The 18,972-nt window shown below is 39.0% G+C and overlaps 1 protein-coding gene across 1 annotated transcript in view; it reads left to right on the top strand.

Moving 5' to 3' along the window:
• The window catches only part of TRPM3 (transient receptor potential cation channel subfamily M member 3), a 285,325-nt gene that overhangs the window by 174,905 nt on the left and 91,448 nt on the right, over positions 1 to 18,972 (top strand). The window contains exons 7-8 of the mRNA XM_040580618.1: positions 5,600 to 5,774; positions 18,527 to 18,650. Of these exons, the coding sequence (XP_040436552.1) occupies positions 5,600 to 5,774; positions 18,527 to 18,650 (299 nt within the window). The remainder of the gene's footprint in view (positions 1 to 5,599; positions 5,775 to 18,526; positions 18,651 to 18,972) is intronic.

The following is an 18,972-nucleotide window of genomic DNA, read 5'->3' as shown; positions in this document are numbered from 1 at the left end:
TGGATTATATTACTACTACTCTTTCCAGTTAGTAAAATGTGAAACACACGATTTCTAAGGTTGTATACTTTTAGAGTACTTAGTAGGAACAGCAGTTTTGTTGGGGATAACCTAGCAAGATGAGTGCTATCCTTAGTTTTGGCCCAGGCTAGGGCAATTTTGTTGTAAATTCCACAAAAAGCATGAAGGGAAAACTTCTTCCTTGTTGATTTATTGAACTGTCCATTTCAATGCTTGGCACAAGGTTCCCACCTTCTGGACGTGTGCTAGGAGTCAGCAACCCTGATACCGCTGTCCAGTTTTTCAACAGTATGGTTTTATCTTGGCATTTCCTCCTTTCGGACAGTCTCAACTCAAGCAAGAAACTTTTTTATAATGATGATATCCTTGGCTTTGTAAGGAATGTATTACCTTCAGATTCAGCATCTTGCCTCCTAGCCTGAAGTTATTCTTCTGAGTCAAGTGGCTGAAACAAGAGGCTCCCTGTGGGTATATCAGGCACTTCAGACCTTCTTTGCAGACTGTTTTGTAATGTGAATGTACAAGCCGAAATAGTGCTCTTGCAGATAATTCCTGACTCCTGATTTTCTACAGAGGTAGAGGGAACTAGAAGGAAAAATATTTTGATTACCAGTTAAAGAGAAGTCCATCGACTACCTTTTTTCCAAAGTCAAAGGTTCTGTCTTATTGGCATCACATTTTTCAAGCGTCCAGTGTTACAGTAAGACAAGGCATAGTCAGTTCTCAATTTTACAGAAGCAAAATTGTTAGGAAATGCATTGTTAATACCTAACCAGGAAGAGTTAGTCAGTGTCTTCCTTCCCACTGAAGTTTTTCTATGGACCCTCTGCATTCATTTCTGAATTCCTAATGTTTAGCAGCAAAGATGTATGCAGGATTTTTGATATCAATCCATGTAAAAGTTTAATTCACACCTGCTCTGTGTTTTGCCTGAGAGTCATTGATATGCAGACTTATTTGGTATAAGTAGCTAAGCTTTTATTCTGAAACAAATATAATGTCACAAATCATTAAATGTGATTGATAAATCGTAGAAATGAGAATGTGGTAATTGCCACTTACCCTCTTTTTCAAATATTAAGATACTCAAACAGATACAGGTTTTTTCCCCATGTCTATGGACTTCCTTTCACACACTGTGGATACCATCTCTGCTCAGAAATTAATCATCATATATCTGGAAAAGCTTCTAACATAGAATTTAGACAACTGTAGTATGGAGAACTTTCCTGAAAGCCAGAAGCGGTTATACACTGAAGAAGTATTATTAACTTATTGTAAAATATTATATATAAATCCAGAAATGTACTTTCTAATTTTCCCTCCAAACTAAAGAAACTATATATTTTTCCAAACAAAAATTATTTATGGAGAATAATGAAAATAGCAAAGAAAAAAATTCTAGTTGCTGAAACTCAGGATTTCCAAAAGGAAAATGAGATGTAGAAATCAATTTTGTGTCTTAAATATTTTCTGTTTCACAAAGAAATCTATCAGAATGATGAACAGAGTTGCATTTCAATCTGGAAGTTAATCATCTATGATAAATTAAGATTCACATGAGCTTTCTTTTTCTTTAAACTCAAAGCTACAAAGTTTCATTGAGAAGTGGATTTGAACATTCTCTTGTTTTACTAGGCTCAAATTAGAGGATTATTTTCATGCTGGATGTATTTCTACGAGATCAGGGAAGAGAAAAAAAGGCTATCTGCTTAACCACAGTGAAAAACAACTATAAAACTTGCAGAGAACTGTTAAATGCCATGCAACTGTTGTGACTAGCGGTTTAAATATTTTTTTAAAAAAAAGGAAAATAAAAGAATGCAAGACGGATTTTAGAAATGCTTTCAAATAGCCAATTCATTGGCTCAAAAAGGAAAAAACAGTTTAGCTGTATAGACTAACCATCATTATTTATATTATTTGAATTATGTAGCTGATCAATATCCAGCAGAATACACACTGAACAAACTTACGGTAGACTGAAGGAACCTGCTGTAGGAACATTTTGAGATACATAAGGTGGCTGCATCTGTAATGATTCCTGAGCATCACTCCAGACTCAGAAAGTTTCTCCCATTTACTTTTACAAGTTGGTTGTGAAGATTTCACTCGCCTGATAGCCAGAAATACTCTGAACTCCATCTAAACTATTAACGGCCAATGTGCTGTGTGTCATGGGGTTAGTCAGACATGTCTTTCACCCTTTGATTTTCTAAGGAAGATGAGCCAAACTCATCTGATCTCGTCTCATAACATGGTGTCTTGATTCTCACATACTCTTGACTTTTTCCTTTTTTGTGCCAGCTTGTTCTTTTTGAACATGGGTAAGCATAGCTACAGGCAGTATTTTCCATGGAATTTCATGAGTGGCTTGCACAATGGCACTGATGTGCCCATATTTCCTACTGAAAATTATTTTTCTGTCTGTATTCCAGAGTCATACCTGCCTTCTTATTGGCCTTGCTACACCAAAGACTCAGTTCTTCTGTGATCGCAAGATCACCTTCCTCTTTTCTAGTATTTCCTCCGAATTAGTTCCCAATTTACAGCAGAATTTATTAATCACCAAGTAAATGACTTTTCATCTTGCACTGTGAACTTTCTCTACCTCTATTACTCAATCCTTAATGTTATCCAGACCCAATTTGACTCATTACTGAAAATATTTCTTAGTAGTATCTTATTGCCACATGTCAGTACCAGTTCTACTTCTTGTTTTGCAGTCAATAACAATAATGATAGGATCAGGATAAGTTCTTCAAGAAAGTTCACTAGTACTACAGTTCCACGTACAACTGTATCTATTAGTTATTCTTTTATTTTCAAATCTGTGCACTTATATTCAGCTTTGCTAACAATTTCACATACGGCATATGGTTTAGTAAAGACCACCTTTGGTAAATGTTATGATCAAGCTTTTAAATGCATCACTGAGGGGTTTTTTTTTGTCCATAATGAAATAAAATGGGCCCTCCCAGTCAGTTTCCAGAGGAAAATACTACACTGCCAAAGAGGGATGCTGATGTAAGATTTCAGGGATTTGTGGGCTTCCTAGGCAGAGTTCTTGTTAGATCTGCTCTGTGATCAGCCTTTTGAGTAAGGACTGAAACAAGAACAGTGAAGGGAAATCCTTATTCAGCTACCAAGAACACATATCTTTTTTAAAAAAAAAACAACCTGCCAGCAGAACTAAAAATGCTAGAAGTATTGGCTATATGGTGTGGTATAAAGAAAAGCTACACAAGAAGGAAGTACTTATAGAAAGTTCAAAAAACTCGGTAACGTTACCTTAGCTAGACCTCTAGAAATGAAATGATAAAACATCTCCTTCCAATTTCATATTAAAATTTTAACTGAAGAGACTCTCTCAACAGCCACCATGTGACTGTGTTGGGAAGTATCACAAATAAAAATATTCTGCACCAAGAATTTCATTTTTATTCATCTTCTGATAGCATTTGTCATACAAAAATAAAATACGCTTGTACTAGACGTAACTATAAACAACATTTCTTTTGTCACCTAGTAAGAAAGCAAAACCTGGGTATACTGGTGGCATGAGGTTCACTGCTGCATACTCAACTGCAACCACATGTATCATTTTAAAAGTATTGATATGGGTATAAAATCGTATTATTTATAAGAGTCTCAGGAAGAAGTGGGGATTTATTGCTAATAACTAGAATGCATTTTTAAAGGATGCAGTTCTAAGCATGATTAAAATGAATGTAGGTAAACAACACAAATTTGCAAAACAAAATTCATCCTTAGCTTAAATCCCTTAAAACTGGTGGAAGTACATGGGGGACAGATTAACCTATCAGGCTTATAATTCACTATTCTTAAAGGAAGTTCTCATTTAAATCCATTTCCCAAAACTGCTTTTCCACTAAGATCTTTGAAAAGAACTTAAGCACCCAAAGAACTTAATGACTAGGTTGAGCAGCAATTCAAGGAAGTCCTTAATAATAATAAAAGAATTAACCAGTGAGCTCTGTGCAAAGCAGTCTGTTAATCACCTTGTTACACTCTACCCTTCTTACTGGTTTTTATTAGCCTGGATTTTATAGCTCTGCTTATAGTTTTCTTAAAATAAATAAAACCCACGCACTTTAGTTAAGTTGTATAATAAGAGTCACAAGCTGACAGTAGATAGCCATAACAAAGCAGGCTGAGAGTCTCTCCAGGAAACCCAGTGATTGCTTGTGAAGTGGTTCAGGAAGTACTTGGATATTTTGCTGTTTTATATGAAAACTGCGGGTGGTTTTGTGGGGTTTTTTTTAAAGAACAGTTCATTTCTTTTTTTGACAGTAATTCAAATCCCTAAAAAAATTTGTGGCTATCAAAAATAATTTGATTTTTGAATGTTTCTAGAGGGTCTAACCAGATTTAATGTTCCAGTCTCACAGGCTTACCTTTGCTTCTGTGGACTGAACTCCCTGTAAATGGAAATCTGGGGCAGTCACATTAAAACTTGTTGCCTGGCCTCATGCAACTTTTCCCAATCCAACTATTAATACCTGGGGGCACGCTTTTTATTTTTCAGTGACATGTCAAAGTTTTGTGAAGAATGCACACACTTTTTCTTAGAAAAAGCTAGTTTAAAAGGAGAAAGTCTTTCTGTTGAAGAAAAAATGCTAATAGAAAGTGCTTAAATAGTTCTTCTGCCAGAGTCCTTTTGAATGTCCCCGATCTCAACTGTTCAAGAAGTGACAACTATAAAATTTTTTCAGTCATATTAACAGCCGTCTGATGTCACATTGCCTTTCTCTATATCCATAAGACTTCCCTGGCAGTCTGTGCTGCAACTTTTGCAGAGGGCTCCTATCTAATGATACCACAAGTACTGAAAATGAAGATGTCTCTCCTCTGGTTCAGCACTAGTTCAGTTCTCTCTGGAGCAATGTCCCTAGTGTGGGGATCCACAGATCGAGGAATATGCTGCAAAATTTTGAGAGAATTCAGAGAAAAACTGTGATACGAATTAGAATTGAGAAACAAGTGCTGCATTGACTTGTAACACAATATGTTTAATTTATCAAAGAGAAGGTTAAAGACCTACCCAGCTGCAACCTTAAAATGCATCTAATATGGCAACAAAAATATTGCAGAAGGAATTTTAAAACAGCAAGCAAAGCTACTGGAAGACTCAAGGATTGGAATCTAGATTACAAATCTAGATTGCAAGCAAGCTACAAAGTCATGACTATGAACATGTTAAAAAGTATTGTGGTAGCTTCTCTGCTTTCAAACCAAGTTTTGATCTTTTAACAAATTTGTGCTCTATTTCAACCATAACTATTGTATTTAAAACAGAAGATAGCTATAGAAAATGCTGGTTTATGCACTGGAACCCTGGAACCAATGAGATGACTACACTGGTCCCTTCTGTTCTTAAAAGCTATGATTTTCCAAATGCCGTTTTCTCTAACACTGTACAATCACAATGCAGTAATTTGTCTGATTTATTTTTTCTTTCTTCTGTTATGTTTTGTTTGCTTTGTTGGCTTCGCATTTTTTTGTTCCTTTCCTTTTTTGTTTTGTTTTTTTTGTTTGTTTCTTTCTTTTACTCCAGGAATTGGCCAAGGGGTTCCAGTGGTGGCCCTTATTGTGGAAGGAGGTCCCAATGTTATCTCCATTGTTCTGGAGTACCTGCGAGACACTCCTCCTGTACCAGTTGTGATATGCGATGGCAGTGGCCGGGCATCTGACATCCTTGCCTTTGGTCACAAATACTCTGAAGAAGGAGGGTAAGCTATTTCCTAGTATGGGTTCTTTCTCCATCCACAAGTTAAATTTTGTGATAAAACAGAGCCCAGGAAATCATTATCAATATAGTGCAAAAGCAATACCTTCCTTACATGGCTGTTTCCATCATCAATATGATTGAAATACTGAAAATATCCAGAGCCAAAAAAAAAATGGTGAGAGGGAGTTAAAGCAGCACTAAGGAAAGTCTGCAGACTATAACAGAGGTGTAGAAACTGTATCATGGAGTTACTTGCCATGACGTATAACACATTGTTAAGTACAATGCATAGTATCTTGCAGTTGCAGTTCAAGGGATTCAGTCAAAGGGCACAGGGACTTATTTTCACTGGCTTAGAAATGCTATGTCATTATGATACAGGTTTTATTTAGCACTACATGTTCATATCAGCTAGTTTATATTTGACTTGCTTATTGGGCATGATTCTGCACACTCACCTATATTCACACATCACTGCTTGTACAACATTCTATTTGCACTGTGCCACCTTTCTTTGCAAACTCAAGGTGAGGCAAGGATTGTGTTTAGCTTTTATTAGACAGGATTCAAGTGTTTTTCTGTTGAATCAGGCTGTAAGCATGCTTTGCATGTTCCAAAATGCATATTATTACTGGATGACTGAATCTTTAATATTCTTTCTTCTTCTCCTCTACCCCCAAAAATAGCTAAACAACCATAGAATCACAGAACAGTTGAGTTTGGAAGGGACCTCTGGAGGTCACCTGGTCCAGCCTGCTCAAGCAGGGCCACATAGAGCCAGCTGCCCAGGTCCATGCCCAAATGGGTTTTGAATACCTCAAAGGATGGAGGCTCCACAACCTCTCCGGGCAACCTGTCCAAGTGCTCAGCTACCCACACAGAAAAAAAAAAAAAAAGTTTTTCCTGATGTTCAGAGGGAACCTCCTGTGTTTCACTTGTGCCTGTTGTCTCTGGCCCTGTCACTGGGCACCACTGAAGAGTCTGGCTCCCTCTTCTTTGCTTCCTCCCTTCAGGCATTTATATACGTTGATGAGATCCTTTCCAAGCCTTGTCTGCTTTGGGCTGAACAGTCCCAGATCCCTCAGCCTTTCCTCGTGGGTGAGGTGATCCAGTCCTTTCATCATCTTAGTGGCCCATTGCTGCTCCAGTATGTGCATGTCTCTCTTGCACTGGGAAACCCAGTACTGGGCACAAGACTCCAGATGTGTCCTCACCAGCACTGAGGAGAGCGGAAAGATCGCCTGTCTCACCCCGCTGGCAGCACTCCTTCTAATGCAGCCCCGGATACCATTGTCCTTTGCTGTTGCAATAGCACATCGCTGGATCATGTTCAACTTGGTGTCCACTATGACCTCCAGGTCCTTTTCTGCAAATCATCTGTCCTGCTGGAAGGCCCTCAGCATGTACTGGTAAATGAGGTTGTTCCTCCCCAGGTGTAGGACTTTGTAGTTCCCCTCGTTGAACTTCATGAGGTTCCCATCAGCCCATTTCTCCAGCCTGTCAAGCTCCATCTGCCAGAGGGCAGCATGAGTTTTGGATCATCAGCACACTTGCAGAAGGTACACTCAGCCCCATCTTCTACAGCATTAATAAGGATGTTAAGCAGGACTGGGCCCAGGGTTAGTCCTTGAAATACACCACTAGTTGCTGGCCTCCAAGTAGACTTCATACCACTGATCACAACCCTCTGGGCCCAGCCATTCAGCCAGTTTTTAATTCACCTCACTGTCTGCTCCTCCAGCCCATACTTCAACAGCTTGCCTATGGGCATCTTAAGGGAGACAGCATCAAAGGCCTTACTGAAGTCTACTTAGGCAATATCCACTGCTTGCCCCTCATCTACCAAACCTGTCATTTCATCACAGAAGGTGGTCAGGTTGTCAGGCATGACCTCCCCTTGGTGAATCCATGATGATTACTCCTGATCATCTTCATGTCCTTCATGTTCCTGGATTAGCTGCTCCATCACCTCCCCAGGCATCAAAGTGAGGCTGACCAGCATGTAGTTCCCTCGGTCCTCCTTCTTGCTCTTCTGGAAGATGGGATGGATTGCTTTTCTCTAGTCCTCAGGCAATTCTTCCAGTTGTCACAATTGTTCAAAAATTATGGGGTGGCCTTGCAATGATATCAGCCAGCTCCATCAGCAGCTGTGCATGCATCCCATCAGGGCCCATGGACTTATGTCCATTTAGTTTAAGTATTCCCTGATCTGATCCTTTTCCAGCAAGGGTGTGACTGCCTTCCTCTGGACTTTCCCCCTTGGTCTCTGGGGACTGGAATTGAAGGTGACATTCAGTACTTCAGCCTTTTCCATGTCCTGTGTCACCAGGTCCCCTTCCTCATTCATTGAGCTTGGAGGAGGTGATACTTGAATATTAACCAGCTTTTCTGGGCCCCTCTTCCCTCTTGGTCTTATCACATAGGACTTTTCCAAGCAGTTCCCCAAAAGTACCAAATTCTTCTCTTCTCAATTCCAGAGCAGTGATCTTGCTTTTTGCCCTCTCTTGTCTCAGAATCCTGAACTCCACTATCTCATCATCACTGCAGCCAACACTGCCTTTGACCTTCACATCCCCATTGAGTCCATTTGTTGGTGAGTATGAGGCCCAGAAGAGCACCTCTCCTCATTGGCTGCTCTGTCACTTGGGTCAGAAAGTTCCTATCAATGTGCTCCAGGAACCTCCATGATTGCTTATGCCCTGCTATGTTGTCCCTCCAGTAGATATCACAGTGGTTGAAATTCTCCATAAAGATGAGCACCTCTAAACATCGGGCTGCTCCCAGCTGTCTATAGAGGGCCTCATCCATTTGTTCTTCCTGCTCATGCAGCCTATAGCAGACACCCACTATAATGCCACCCTTGCCTGTCTTCTTTTTAATCCTAACCCATAAATTCTCGGTTGGTTTATCATCCATTCCCCGCCAGAGCACCATACACTCCAGCTGTTCTCACATAGAGGGTAACTCCAAGTCCTCATCCTCCAAGTCCTCATCCTCCAAGTCTGGCTTTCCTAAGAACTTGTATCTCTCCATTGCAACACCTCCAGTCATGGGCACCATCCCACCATGCCTTTGTGATCCCAACAAGATGGTAGCTTTGCAACTGCACACAGATCTAACTCATTATGTTTCTTCCCCATGTTATGCATATTAGTGTACAGGCACTTTAGAAGGGCACCCCAGCGTACTGATTTCCCAGGAGGAGCTTTGGGGATTTGTCTATAATGGTGGCCTGTAGGCACTTCCTTGCTTGCATAAAAACGATGGAGGTGAGCCCACTTAAGCCCCATTTTGTTGATTTTGTGATCCCTTCCCATCACATTACTCCAGGCTCTTTGTTTATCAAACCTTGCACTCCTACGGGGCTGCTGGTTACTCTCTCCCTCCCACAGCATTCCTACTTTAAAGACCTTATTACCATGTCGGCCATTGCAGCAAATGTAACTTTGCCCTGCTTAGTGAAGTGGATCCCATCTCTCACAAGCGGACACTGACCTGCAAACAGGGTCCCATGATCATAGAACCCAGAACTCTGTCACCAACACCAGCCCTGCAGCCAGCTATTGACCTATGTTATCATCAGTGCCTTCCTTTCCCCACCCTTTCCTCTGACCAGCAAGGCTGAGGAGACCTGGGCCTCCATGCCCTTGACTCTGCTCCCAGAGCTCTGTAGTCACATTTGATACTCTCCAGATTTCCCATTGCAGTATCATTAGTGACCATATGGAAGAGCAGCAGTAGGGTAGTAGTCAGATGGTCAGACAAGCTTTGGCAGTCTCTCCACAATGTGCCAGTTCTGGGCCCCAGCAGACAGCAAACTCTTGATAGGTCAGGTCAACAGATGAGTGCCTCTGTACCCTGGAGCAAGGAGTTGTCCGTTATAATCACTCACTGTTTCTTCCTGGTGGTCTTGCGTGGGTTAGGGTCAGGTGGCACAGATCCTTTGCTTGAAGACACATGTGGCTTCTCTTCAACTTTGATGAAAGTGAACCTGTTTTGTAGTTGTAAGCCATTAGGTGGGGCAGGAGCCTTACTCTTCATGCCAGCCATCACCAGCTTTCATCCTTTGCCTTCTCCAGCAGTTGCACTTACCTAAATACTAGATACAGATACTGCCTGCAACTCTGTTGCAGTTGGGGTCCTGGGTTCTTCAAGCCGTGGCATCTCACCGAAGATCCTGTCTATCTCCTTTTCATCTTCTCTGATGCTGCGTAGCTTGTTCACTTTCCTCCTTAACCACTGTGTTTGGTGGCACAGCTGCTCCAAGACAGCAGACCTGCAGGAAAGAAGACCATCTCTCCTGACAGCATAGACCCTGCAGCCTGGGACTTGGAAAGCTGCATCTGTTTTATATTCAAGTTTATGCATCTGGGATAGACTTGAATGTGTCAGGTTTCATGTGAGTCTTTGAGAAGTTGTTTCAGTGGTTTCAGTGACTTCAGTGTTAACACATCTGACATTATCCTACTCAAACACTTTTTATTCCTTTGTTTGCTATGAACCTTTTCCATTTTCCATCTACCTTCTCTGTATTCTGATGTCATCATGAAAAAGCATATAGCAAGAAGAGCATGAGTGCAATTTATTTCCATATATAAAGGAGGCTTAAAAGAAAATGGAGAAAGATGTTTTACAAGAGCTGGTAATGACAGGACAAGGGGGAATGGAATGGCTTTATATTGAAAAAGGATAGCTTCAGACTGGGAATAAGGAAGAAATTCAGTATGATGAGGGTGGTCTATTGGAAAGTGTCCCTGCCCATGGCAGGGGGCTGAACTAGGTGACCTTTAAAGGTCCCTTCTAACCCAAACCACTCTGTAATTCTATGGTTCTATTTCATCATCACAAACTCCTGCCTGTAAAAAAGGCAAGTGAAAGAATCACTAGAGGCAGAACAAGCAAGTCATTTCTTCCTTGAGACACTCAAGTCTGGCTCTGTGAAAGCTATTATCCTCCCTTCCAATGGATCTTCTTTCTGTGGTGATGCCATTCCAGGTAGTACTTGAAATATTATCAAATAGCATAATTTCCCGCCCCCTCCCCCCACTCCCCCACCTGTTCACCTTGCACTAAATAGAATGCACAAACTATGAAATTTATAAAGCTAACTTAGTGGGAATTTCTGTGTTTCCCCCTGCTTCAGAAAACATCAGCCTGAAATTCGATGATATTTTTAAAAACATGAATGAAACACCAATATTATTTATATTCATAAAAATATTTTACCCAAATACATTAGATTTCAGATACAAATTGGGTAATTTTCCCCCTCTAACCTACTTTTGAATAGTGCTTAGGAATATGGGGACAATACTGAATCGTTGGCATGTTGACTGAATTCAGGTACTAGCTTTTTCTTCTGGATGGAAATCTAAGTAGATTATACAAAACAGTGTCTATTAGACTCAAAATCAATGTAGCACATCCAAATCATGTGCAGATTTAATTCTGCAGTCCATTGTGCCATCAGACTATAAAGTCAAAAACCTATTTTAATTCTGGCTGGTGGCTGTAAATCAGTCTTCTCCAAGATACAGCCTATCTTTCAACTGCTGGGCACCAGGTAGTTGATCTAAATTATTAAAAATCCACATAATTCATGGCAGCAACAGACACAGCACTTGCATGTTGGTACTATCATGCTGGTTTTTCAGTGTCTTAAATTCTCACTCACTGCAGACCAGTATGGATTCATTTTCTGCATATATGAATGCATGTATATGTGCACTAAGCACTGCTGTGGGTTTTTACATTTATTTGAAAGTTTGTTTCCAGTGGGAAAAGAACTATGTCTGGAGGTGGAGGACAAAATATGGCTCTCTGCTTGTTTCGATCAGTGTCACTCCAATCCATCCACTCAAAGAGATCCTTAAAGAGTGTTAGACAGTTGCATATCTGCCCAACAGGTCCTTTTGTATTGGGTTTCATAGAATTGTGATGTGCCTGCATTCCCTCTTCATTATTTATACTTCCCAACTGATTTCACATAACAGAAAAAGGAATTATTTTTTTCTATTAATTACAAAGGTGCAGTGCCCCTTTGCAATGTCCATGTATGTGTACCCTTGAAAAGACAAGAGACAAGAAGCTTGAATCTGCGTTATTTTAAGGACTGATTATGGGCTTTCCCCTTGAAAAGGCAGACATTTCACTCACCTAGGGCAGTCTTTGGGTGCATACTGCGACTCTAAGCAACGCTTCACTGAGCTGCAGTGGAATGAGACTGCCAACACAATGCAAGAGAGCTGTGCTTGCCCTGCCTTGCAGGAGGTGCTGCCTGCAACTGTGGGATGTACCAAGAATAGGTCAAAAGGAATTGTGAAGCGTAAGAAGTAAGGATGTTTTTGGAGTTACATCAGTTTTGACGCCTCAGTACCTCATCTCTCTCCTTGAAATTCCAGGGGGAAGGCAAGGCAGATAGGCAGTTTTCCCCTGAGCTGAGATTTCAGCATTATGAATATCAGATACGCAGAATTAATGCAGGCGGGGGGTTTAAATTTTCTGTAACTTTAATATCAGGCAGTACATACTGTCTTGGTCTGAAAAGTCTTGAACAGAGTATTAAGAACGTGCAAGGTGGCTACCTTACACTACAAGCAAATAAAATTCTCAGTTGTACGCTGAGTAAGTTCCCAGTACCTTTTACATCTTAATGACAAACAAGCTGTGTACACAGGATAACTTAAATGAGAAGACAGCTTAACTGCAAGCTTTCCCATGTGATGAATTGGAAGAATTATTTGGCTGCTCATCGCTGTTGGCCCTAATTTAAAGGTCAGGTTCTCCAGGCTCTGAAGCACTTGATTTCTCATTTACTTAAAAGCTGAAAATGTGTTAAACAGCATTGAGGGGTAAAAACATAAGATCAATCACGAACACCCAAATTTAGCCTATATGAATCCCTAAAGTGAATATCCTAGTTGTTAATAACTTTCTTCCATATAAAGCCAAAGTATTTTTGACTGTATAATCAAGGATGCCTGCTCATTTCATTGTCTTGTATCAAAGCACAAGCTGGAAGTAAAACAACTGTAAACTGCAACTATTTTTAGGATCATTCAGTAGCTTTTAATCCTCAGAGAGCTAGTTTTTTTAATTAGATGCTGAATTTAAAATGAGAAAAAATAAACACTAGGTTAAAAGTGTGTCATTTCTTAGACAAACATTTCCTTACAGAACAGGAAGTGGTTTGCAATATTTGAGTGAAGTCTCCAAGCTGACTTTATAGTATATTAACTACTCCATCAGTTCTACTTCTGCAAGCATGGAATCCTTATGGAGTTCAGTTCAACGCCATAAAAATTTACTTCTTGCCTAATGTTCACAAGGAGACACAAAACATTATCTATGCTTTAAATAAGCATCCTCATATGAGAATCACTGAAGATTGCCTTTGGATTGATCTGTCTCTGCAACCACTGTGGCATAGTTTTTAGGTTTCATAAATGAAATATATTACTTAAATCTCTTTTTTTTTCTAATAGGGAAAATATAGAGATGCTCCACTTTGAGCAAAAGGAGTCATAATTTAGCCCATATGAATTCCTAAGTGAATATCCTAATTGTTAATAACTCTCATCCATATAGAGCTGAAGTATTGCTAACTGTATAATCGAGGATACCTTCTCATTTCATTGTCTTTTATCAAAGCACAAGCTGGAAGTAAAAGAACCGTAAACTGCAACTATTATATATCATAGGTACGATATGAGTTTTCTGTATCCCCCATGGTGTCTACAATGTATTGGGGGATCATGGGTCCTATCACATCTGAATTATTTTGTAAGATCATTCTTACATTACATATTTTGATGTAATTACTTTTCTCTTGTAACAAGGTACTTTGCAAATCAAAAGCTGGATAGAAGGCCATTTCTTTGTTGAAATACAATCATCCCTCTTTTGGTGTAGGGACAGCCATTTAATAAACATAGTCATGGAAAAATGGTGTAGAAGAATGACCACCAGTGAAGACCTGCAAATAAAGCTGATTCCTCATAAAAGCACCCAAAAATCATCTTTATTTGAGTAAAACAAAGGAATAATTACATTTATTTTCTGTATTTTCTCATAACAATGCTATTCAAAATCTGTGAATTTTAAAAAGTATGACAACTTTCAGTCTGTCCCACAGAGTTGCACAACTGTGTCTTTATTTGTAATTCCACTGGAAAAAAATATCAGCAGAGCCTCTGGACATGTTTCTCATATATGATATGATTGTCTAAAGTGCAAATCATAATTACAGAGAAAATCCCCTAAGCTTCCCATAAAGGAAGGCAGGGAATAATTTTCACATCACACTGATACTTTATGGATATATTTTCTTTATCCTGAATAAAAAGAATAATTTTTTAAAAAAGAATTCACAAATGAAAAGATAGAAACACATTATGTGCAGTTCGTTGAATGAAGACTTTCATTTAAAGAACTTCAAAGCATTTTGATAACAAGAGGTTTAAAAAATACTATAATGAACATGCATTTAGAAATTGGGTAAGAGCAAAATCTTTATAAATGTCTAGCACATTGTACAACTCCAATATTAAAAATCTCTGGAGAAAAAAGACTAAATAATTTAGGGAACTGGCTATATGCCAGATATTTCAAATCCTCTCCAATGTTCACTACAAAATCATATCCCATGAGTTTGAAAGACTGCAGTGTTATTGAGTGGAATGTCTATTATCTCCTCAAATATTAGGCATGACTTAAAATAAAATTTCTTTCTGAGGAGGGAGGATGCCAAATTGCTGTCATCTGTCTCTTCTGCATTGGCCAAAGCAATGAAGGGAGTTCTGTCTTGCTGTTTATCTTTTATCATTTCTTGGACAGAAATACAATGTCACTTTATTTACTTCATCAATTCAGTGTCAATCCATCTCTTGCTGGATCCAAGAGATCTTTCTCCCTCTTTTCCTGTGGTAAGTCCATACAGGTCAGTTCTGATAATCTGATGCATTGAAACTAATGCTAACATCTTCTGTAAAAAAACAAAAAAACAAAACACGCGCTCTTAGCAACATTTATGAGTAGATTTTTTTTTTCTGAAATTAAAAGTAGATGTCTATAGGTCTACTCTAGATGCTAGCTTTTTGACAGTAGGTATCTAAATTCCACCAGCAGTCCAACTCCTCTGGGAAAAAAAATGTTGATTACCTGGACTAGTAGGAAAATGGGCTTACCTTAGGTATTTAGTGAATGAAAGAACAGATTTGAGCTATGTGGGGAATGAAAGAAAAGAACAGGTTAAATTGTTCTTCTGTAAGACGTTTTGTTTAGGCAGGAGCAAGTTATCTGCAGTACTGCTTCCATGGCAGTGGAATTCAGGGAATCATGCCATCAAAGTGCCCCAGACAGGACTTTATTGGTATCTTGCAAAATACTTTTTGAACTGAAGCCTAGCAGAAAGCTGATAAAAATACTATGTTCATCTGACACTATCCAGTTTTCTTAGGATGGGAGTACGCTGACTTTGAAGGACATCTTAATCATAGAGTTTCAGTCTGGTAAAGTGGGCAGTTTTATGCCTATAGAGCTTTGTGCATATAAGGTTCATAATCCATGACAGTAGCTGCTGAATATACTGTTCCCAGGTTAAAGGCCAAGAATCTCTTGTGTTCTAGGTTAGACGTCTAAGTACAAGACTCAAGAGCCACCTCTTTTCCCCTGAATCTAAAATCAGGAATCTGTGATTTTAAAAAGTGTGTGCTCAAGTTGTATGTGTACTAAATGTGGTTGTCTTTGCATAGTGGATAAATCATCCCCCTATATGCAAGTCCCAGTAGTTTTGCTCACAGTGATCTGTTGCTAGTTTTATGTGCATTGGATTTGGTGTATGTGTCATAAGTTTAGCCTTTAATAGCTTGGCACATTTTGTGTTTTTCCCAGTTGGGTAACACACACACGATATGAAACCTTCTAACACTTACAGATTCCTAAGGAGTAAATGTGATATAGCCTTGGTATGACTGATTTCAGTTTACACAAAGTTTACTATTATAGTTTCTCTTTCTGATTACAATCACTTCAAGTTCTTTGTCTCACGAAGACATTGAGCAGGCTTGCTGTAGAATTGCAGACCAATGAAAAGTTAAAAAAAAAAAAGAAGTAGTAAGGCTAGAAAACTGCATAAATTAAATTATGACAACAAGAAGTTTCTGAGGGGTGGTACTCAATAAATGTGTACCCCACTAGTTAGGGAACCACTTCTTGATGCTTCTTTTCTAAAAATCTCAGTCTCTTTCACATGGAGTTTGTTTTATGTGCTGTTTAAACTTATGATATGAGACAGTTTCTGATAGCTGTAATTCAGGAAAGGAAAGTGATGGCTGTTCGGGAAGCCTCAGGACTGAATTCTGCTTTCATTCAATGCTTATGAAAGCAATTTTTTCTTGCTTTCTGTGTGTGTTAATCTGAAAGACAGCCAATTTCTGAAATTGAATTTCAGGTTTGGATTCTGCACTTTTTTTAAGGAAAACTACATTATTATGAGAAAACAGGGTGGGTTTCATCCCAGAATCTTTGGAAATATTTTCTGCAGTTCTCTAATCTTAGATTCTTCCAATCCCATGAAATTTTTCATATACTTCATGCACTTTTCATGCATAAGAGCTTTATTTAAATCTCATTTTAGATTCTCCAGTTCTCTTCAGGAAACTTGTTCTTAGTGATTAACCCCTTTTTTCTTTGTTAGATTGAAGGATCAAAAATTGCATAGTTCTGAACCGCTTATATTTACAGTGATAGCATCATTTTGTTAAGAACAGCCTTCCTGATTAAAGCAAATATCCAGCTGCTGGTTTTTTTAAATAGCCTAAATAGGGGGTTTCAGAATTTATATTATATATGACCTACTAATCTGAAACTCAAAGTATTTTAGGGCTTATCAGGGTGTTAGCCTTTCCAAGTTGATTGTCTTTAACATGAGGCAAATCTACAGTTCAACCTTTCTACAGTTCAGTGTTCTGCCATGGTTTCATGTATCCACATGCTTGCAACATCCTTGCTTCTGTACAGGTGTTCAGGTTATTTTTTCTTATAATCCTCACACAGAAAGTCCTCTGCTGTCAGCTGTCATAGTGGCCCGCCAAGAGGGCTGGAGGTTTTAATTAATTGTATGTTGCCTTTTTTGGGGGCAAACAGGTCATGCTGCAGAGAAGGAGTGCTTACATAGTGAGTGAGCATTAACTGCAGTGTTGTTGCCTCTCCAGCATCCCAAGAAAAAAAAACCTCTGGCTGTGCTGCTCCTCGATGAGAAAAGGAACTGCAGAGGTAGACTGCATTCGAGAAGAGTCTGTAATAAAGTAGAACGCAACAGGAGGAGCCAGGCATAGAAAGAACAGTGATCCACAACACGGTCTAAAACCGCATGTAAACTTATTTTAATCCAAACAAATTGACTTCTGCCTTACAGGCTTCTTTGTGAAATGGAAGTCTTACTCAACAGGGATATTTACAGTCAAAGTCAAATTTGGGTAGAGAACATATGCATTCCATGTGTCAGGCCTTCTATATTCTCCTATGCACCTCTGTACCTCTTTCCCATTCCCATTCGTTGTCTCTTCTAATGGCATATTTTCTGTAGGTATAAAGACTAGATAGTTAAATCCTATTTGAAATTCAATTGTGTAATGAGTATCCTGCAGTCTCATTTGGGCTTCCTTGCTGCAGAGAAGTACATGCAACTTTTACCAGTACTACGAAATAAACAGTGGTACGGTCATTGTTCTCCCAGAGCAGCTGCCATAAGCTAACAGTGACTTTTAGATACTGTGCTGCTTCTGATAATTCTTGGCGGTTGCTGCAGGGCTAAATCTTTGTTTATGTTCTGTCATAATATATGAGTCATGAAACCTCTCTGATTTTCATGCCCCCAGATGATCAACAATGACTTAGCCTCCAAAACAGTCAGTTACAATTTTTAAGCGAGAAAACTGCTGTAGTGTAGAAGCTTTAATACATCAAAGGATACATATTCTAAATTAGAGCCCACCATTTTGTAAGACGTTAAGAAAAACATTTTACGCAGAACAGTTCTGAGGAATAGGCTTTTCAGTATCAAGGGATAGGGTTCAAGTACTAATATTCCATGTAATATTACTATCTGTTTGTGCTGTTGGGCCATTTTTTGCAAGTACTATCATTAGCACTGAGGAGGAATATAAAAATGGTTACTCTTTAAAATCCCATAAGATGAGCATGAACAAAAGCAAAATGGTTTCTTCAAGTGGACTCAGGAACAAAAAAATATTTTTTTACATTTTCTTACCTGGTCATGTGCAGCATTAATAATATGAGTTGAAATATTCAAGCTAAAATCAAAAATACTGACAACACAAGTGCTCCCAGTTTCATAAAATGAGCCATGAGTTGAATTCTGCTAACTCACTGATAGAAAGGGCTCTTCAGTTCAGCTAAAAGTGTTTGTCACCCTCAAATCCAGGCTGTCAATGTGGTTCTTGTTTTTGTTAGGATTTCCCATAGAGCTGATAGTTTGAATGACCTTCTATCATATAGTATGTGGGGACTGAAGTAAAAAACTTTGGAGATAAGGGACCCCAACATGATCAATGTGTTTTTCTATTAACAGTGTTTTCCAATTTGCCTCTGATGGTTTCAGCAACTCCTGTCCTTCAGACCTGTCCAAAACAGCCTGCAGTGGTTTGTTGTCTAACTCTTTGGTCCTCGGCTGAAGTTGCAATGTTCCCTTGTATCTGTTTTTCTACTACGTTTTTTCTTTTTGAATTTCAGACTTATCAACGAGTCTTTGAGGGACCAGTTGCTAGTTACCATACAGAAGACTTTCACATACACCCGAACCCAAGCACAGCACCTCTTCATTATCCTCATGGAGTGCATGAAGAAGAAGGAACTGGTACGTTCACACTTTCCTTAGAGGCAAAGAGAGAGCTCAGTGCATGATTTTGTTCAAGTCTGTTGAAAGATTTCACAAATCTGATCACTGTGATCCAGACTCTAGAGAGATATTATATCATGCTGACTTCTGTTTCCTTTAATCTGTATTTTCTCATTTAAAGTTATTAATCTAACAGATCTGTTTTCTTTGTAAATTCCTCTAAATTTCCTTTGACAGGAAAAAATCCAGATTTACTGGATTACTTTATTACTTTCCAGTCATCCTCAGGCATATCGTGATTAAAATTCTGTCTCATGTAACAGAAAGCCTCAGAAGGAAG

The sequence above is a fragment of the Falco naumanni genome, chromosome Z (genome assembly GCF_017639655.2).
Source record: "Falco naumanni isolate bFalNau1 chromosome Z, bFalNau1.pat, whole genome shotgun sequence".
NCBI classification, from domain to species: domain Eukaryota; kingdom Metazoa; phylum Chordata; class Aves; order Falconiformes; family Falconidae; genus Falco; species Falco naumanni.
This window is presented reverse-complemented; position numbering and strand designations above follow the sequence as displayed.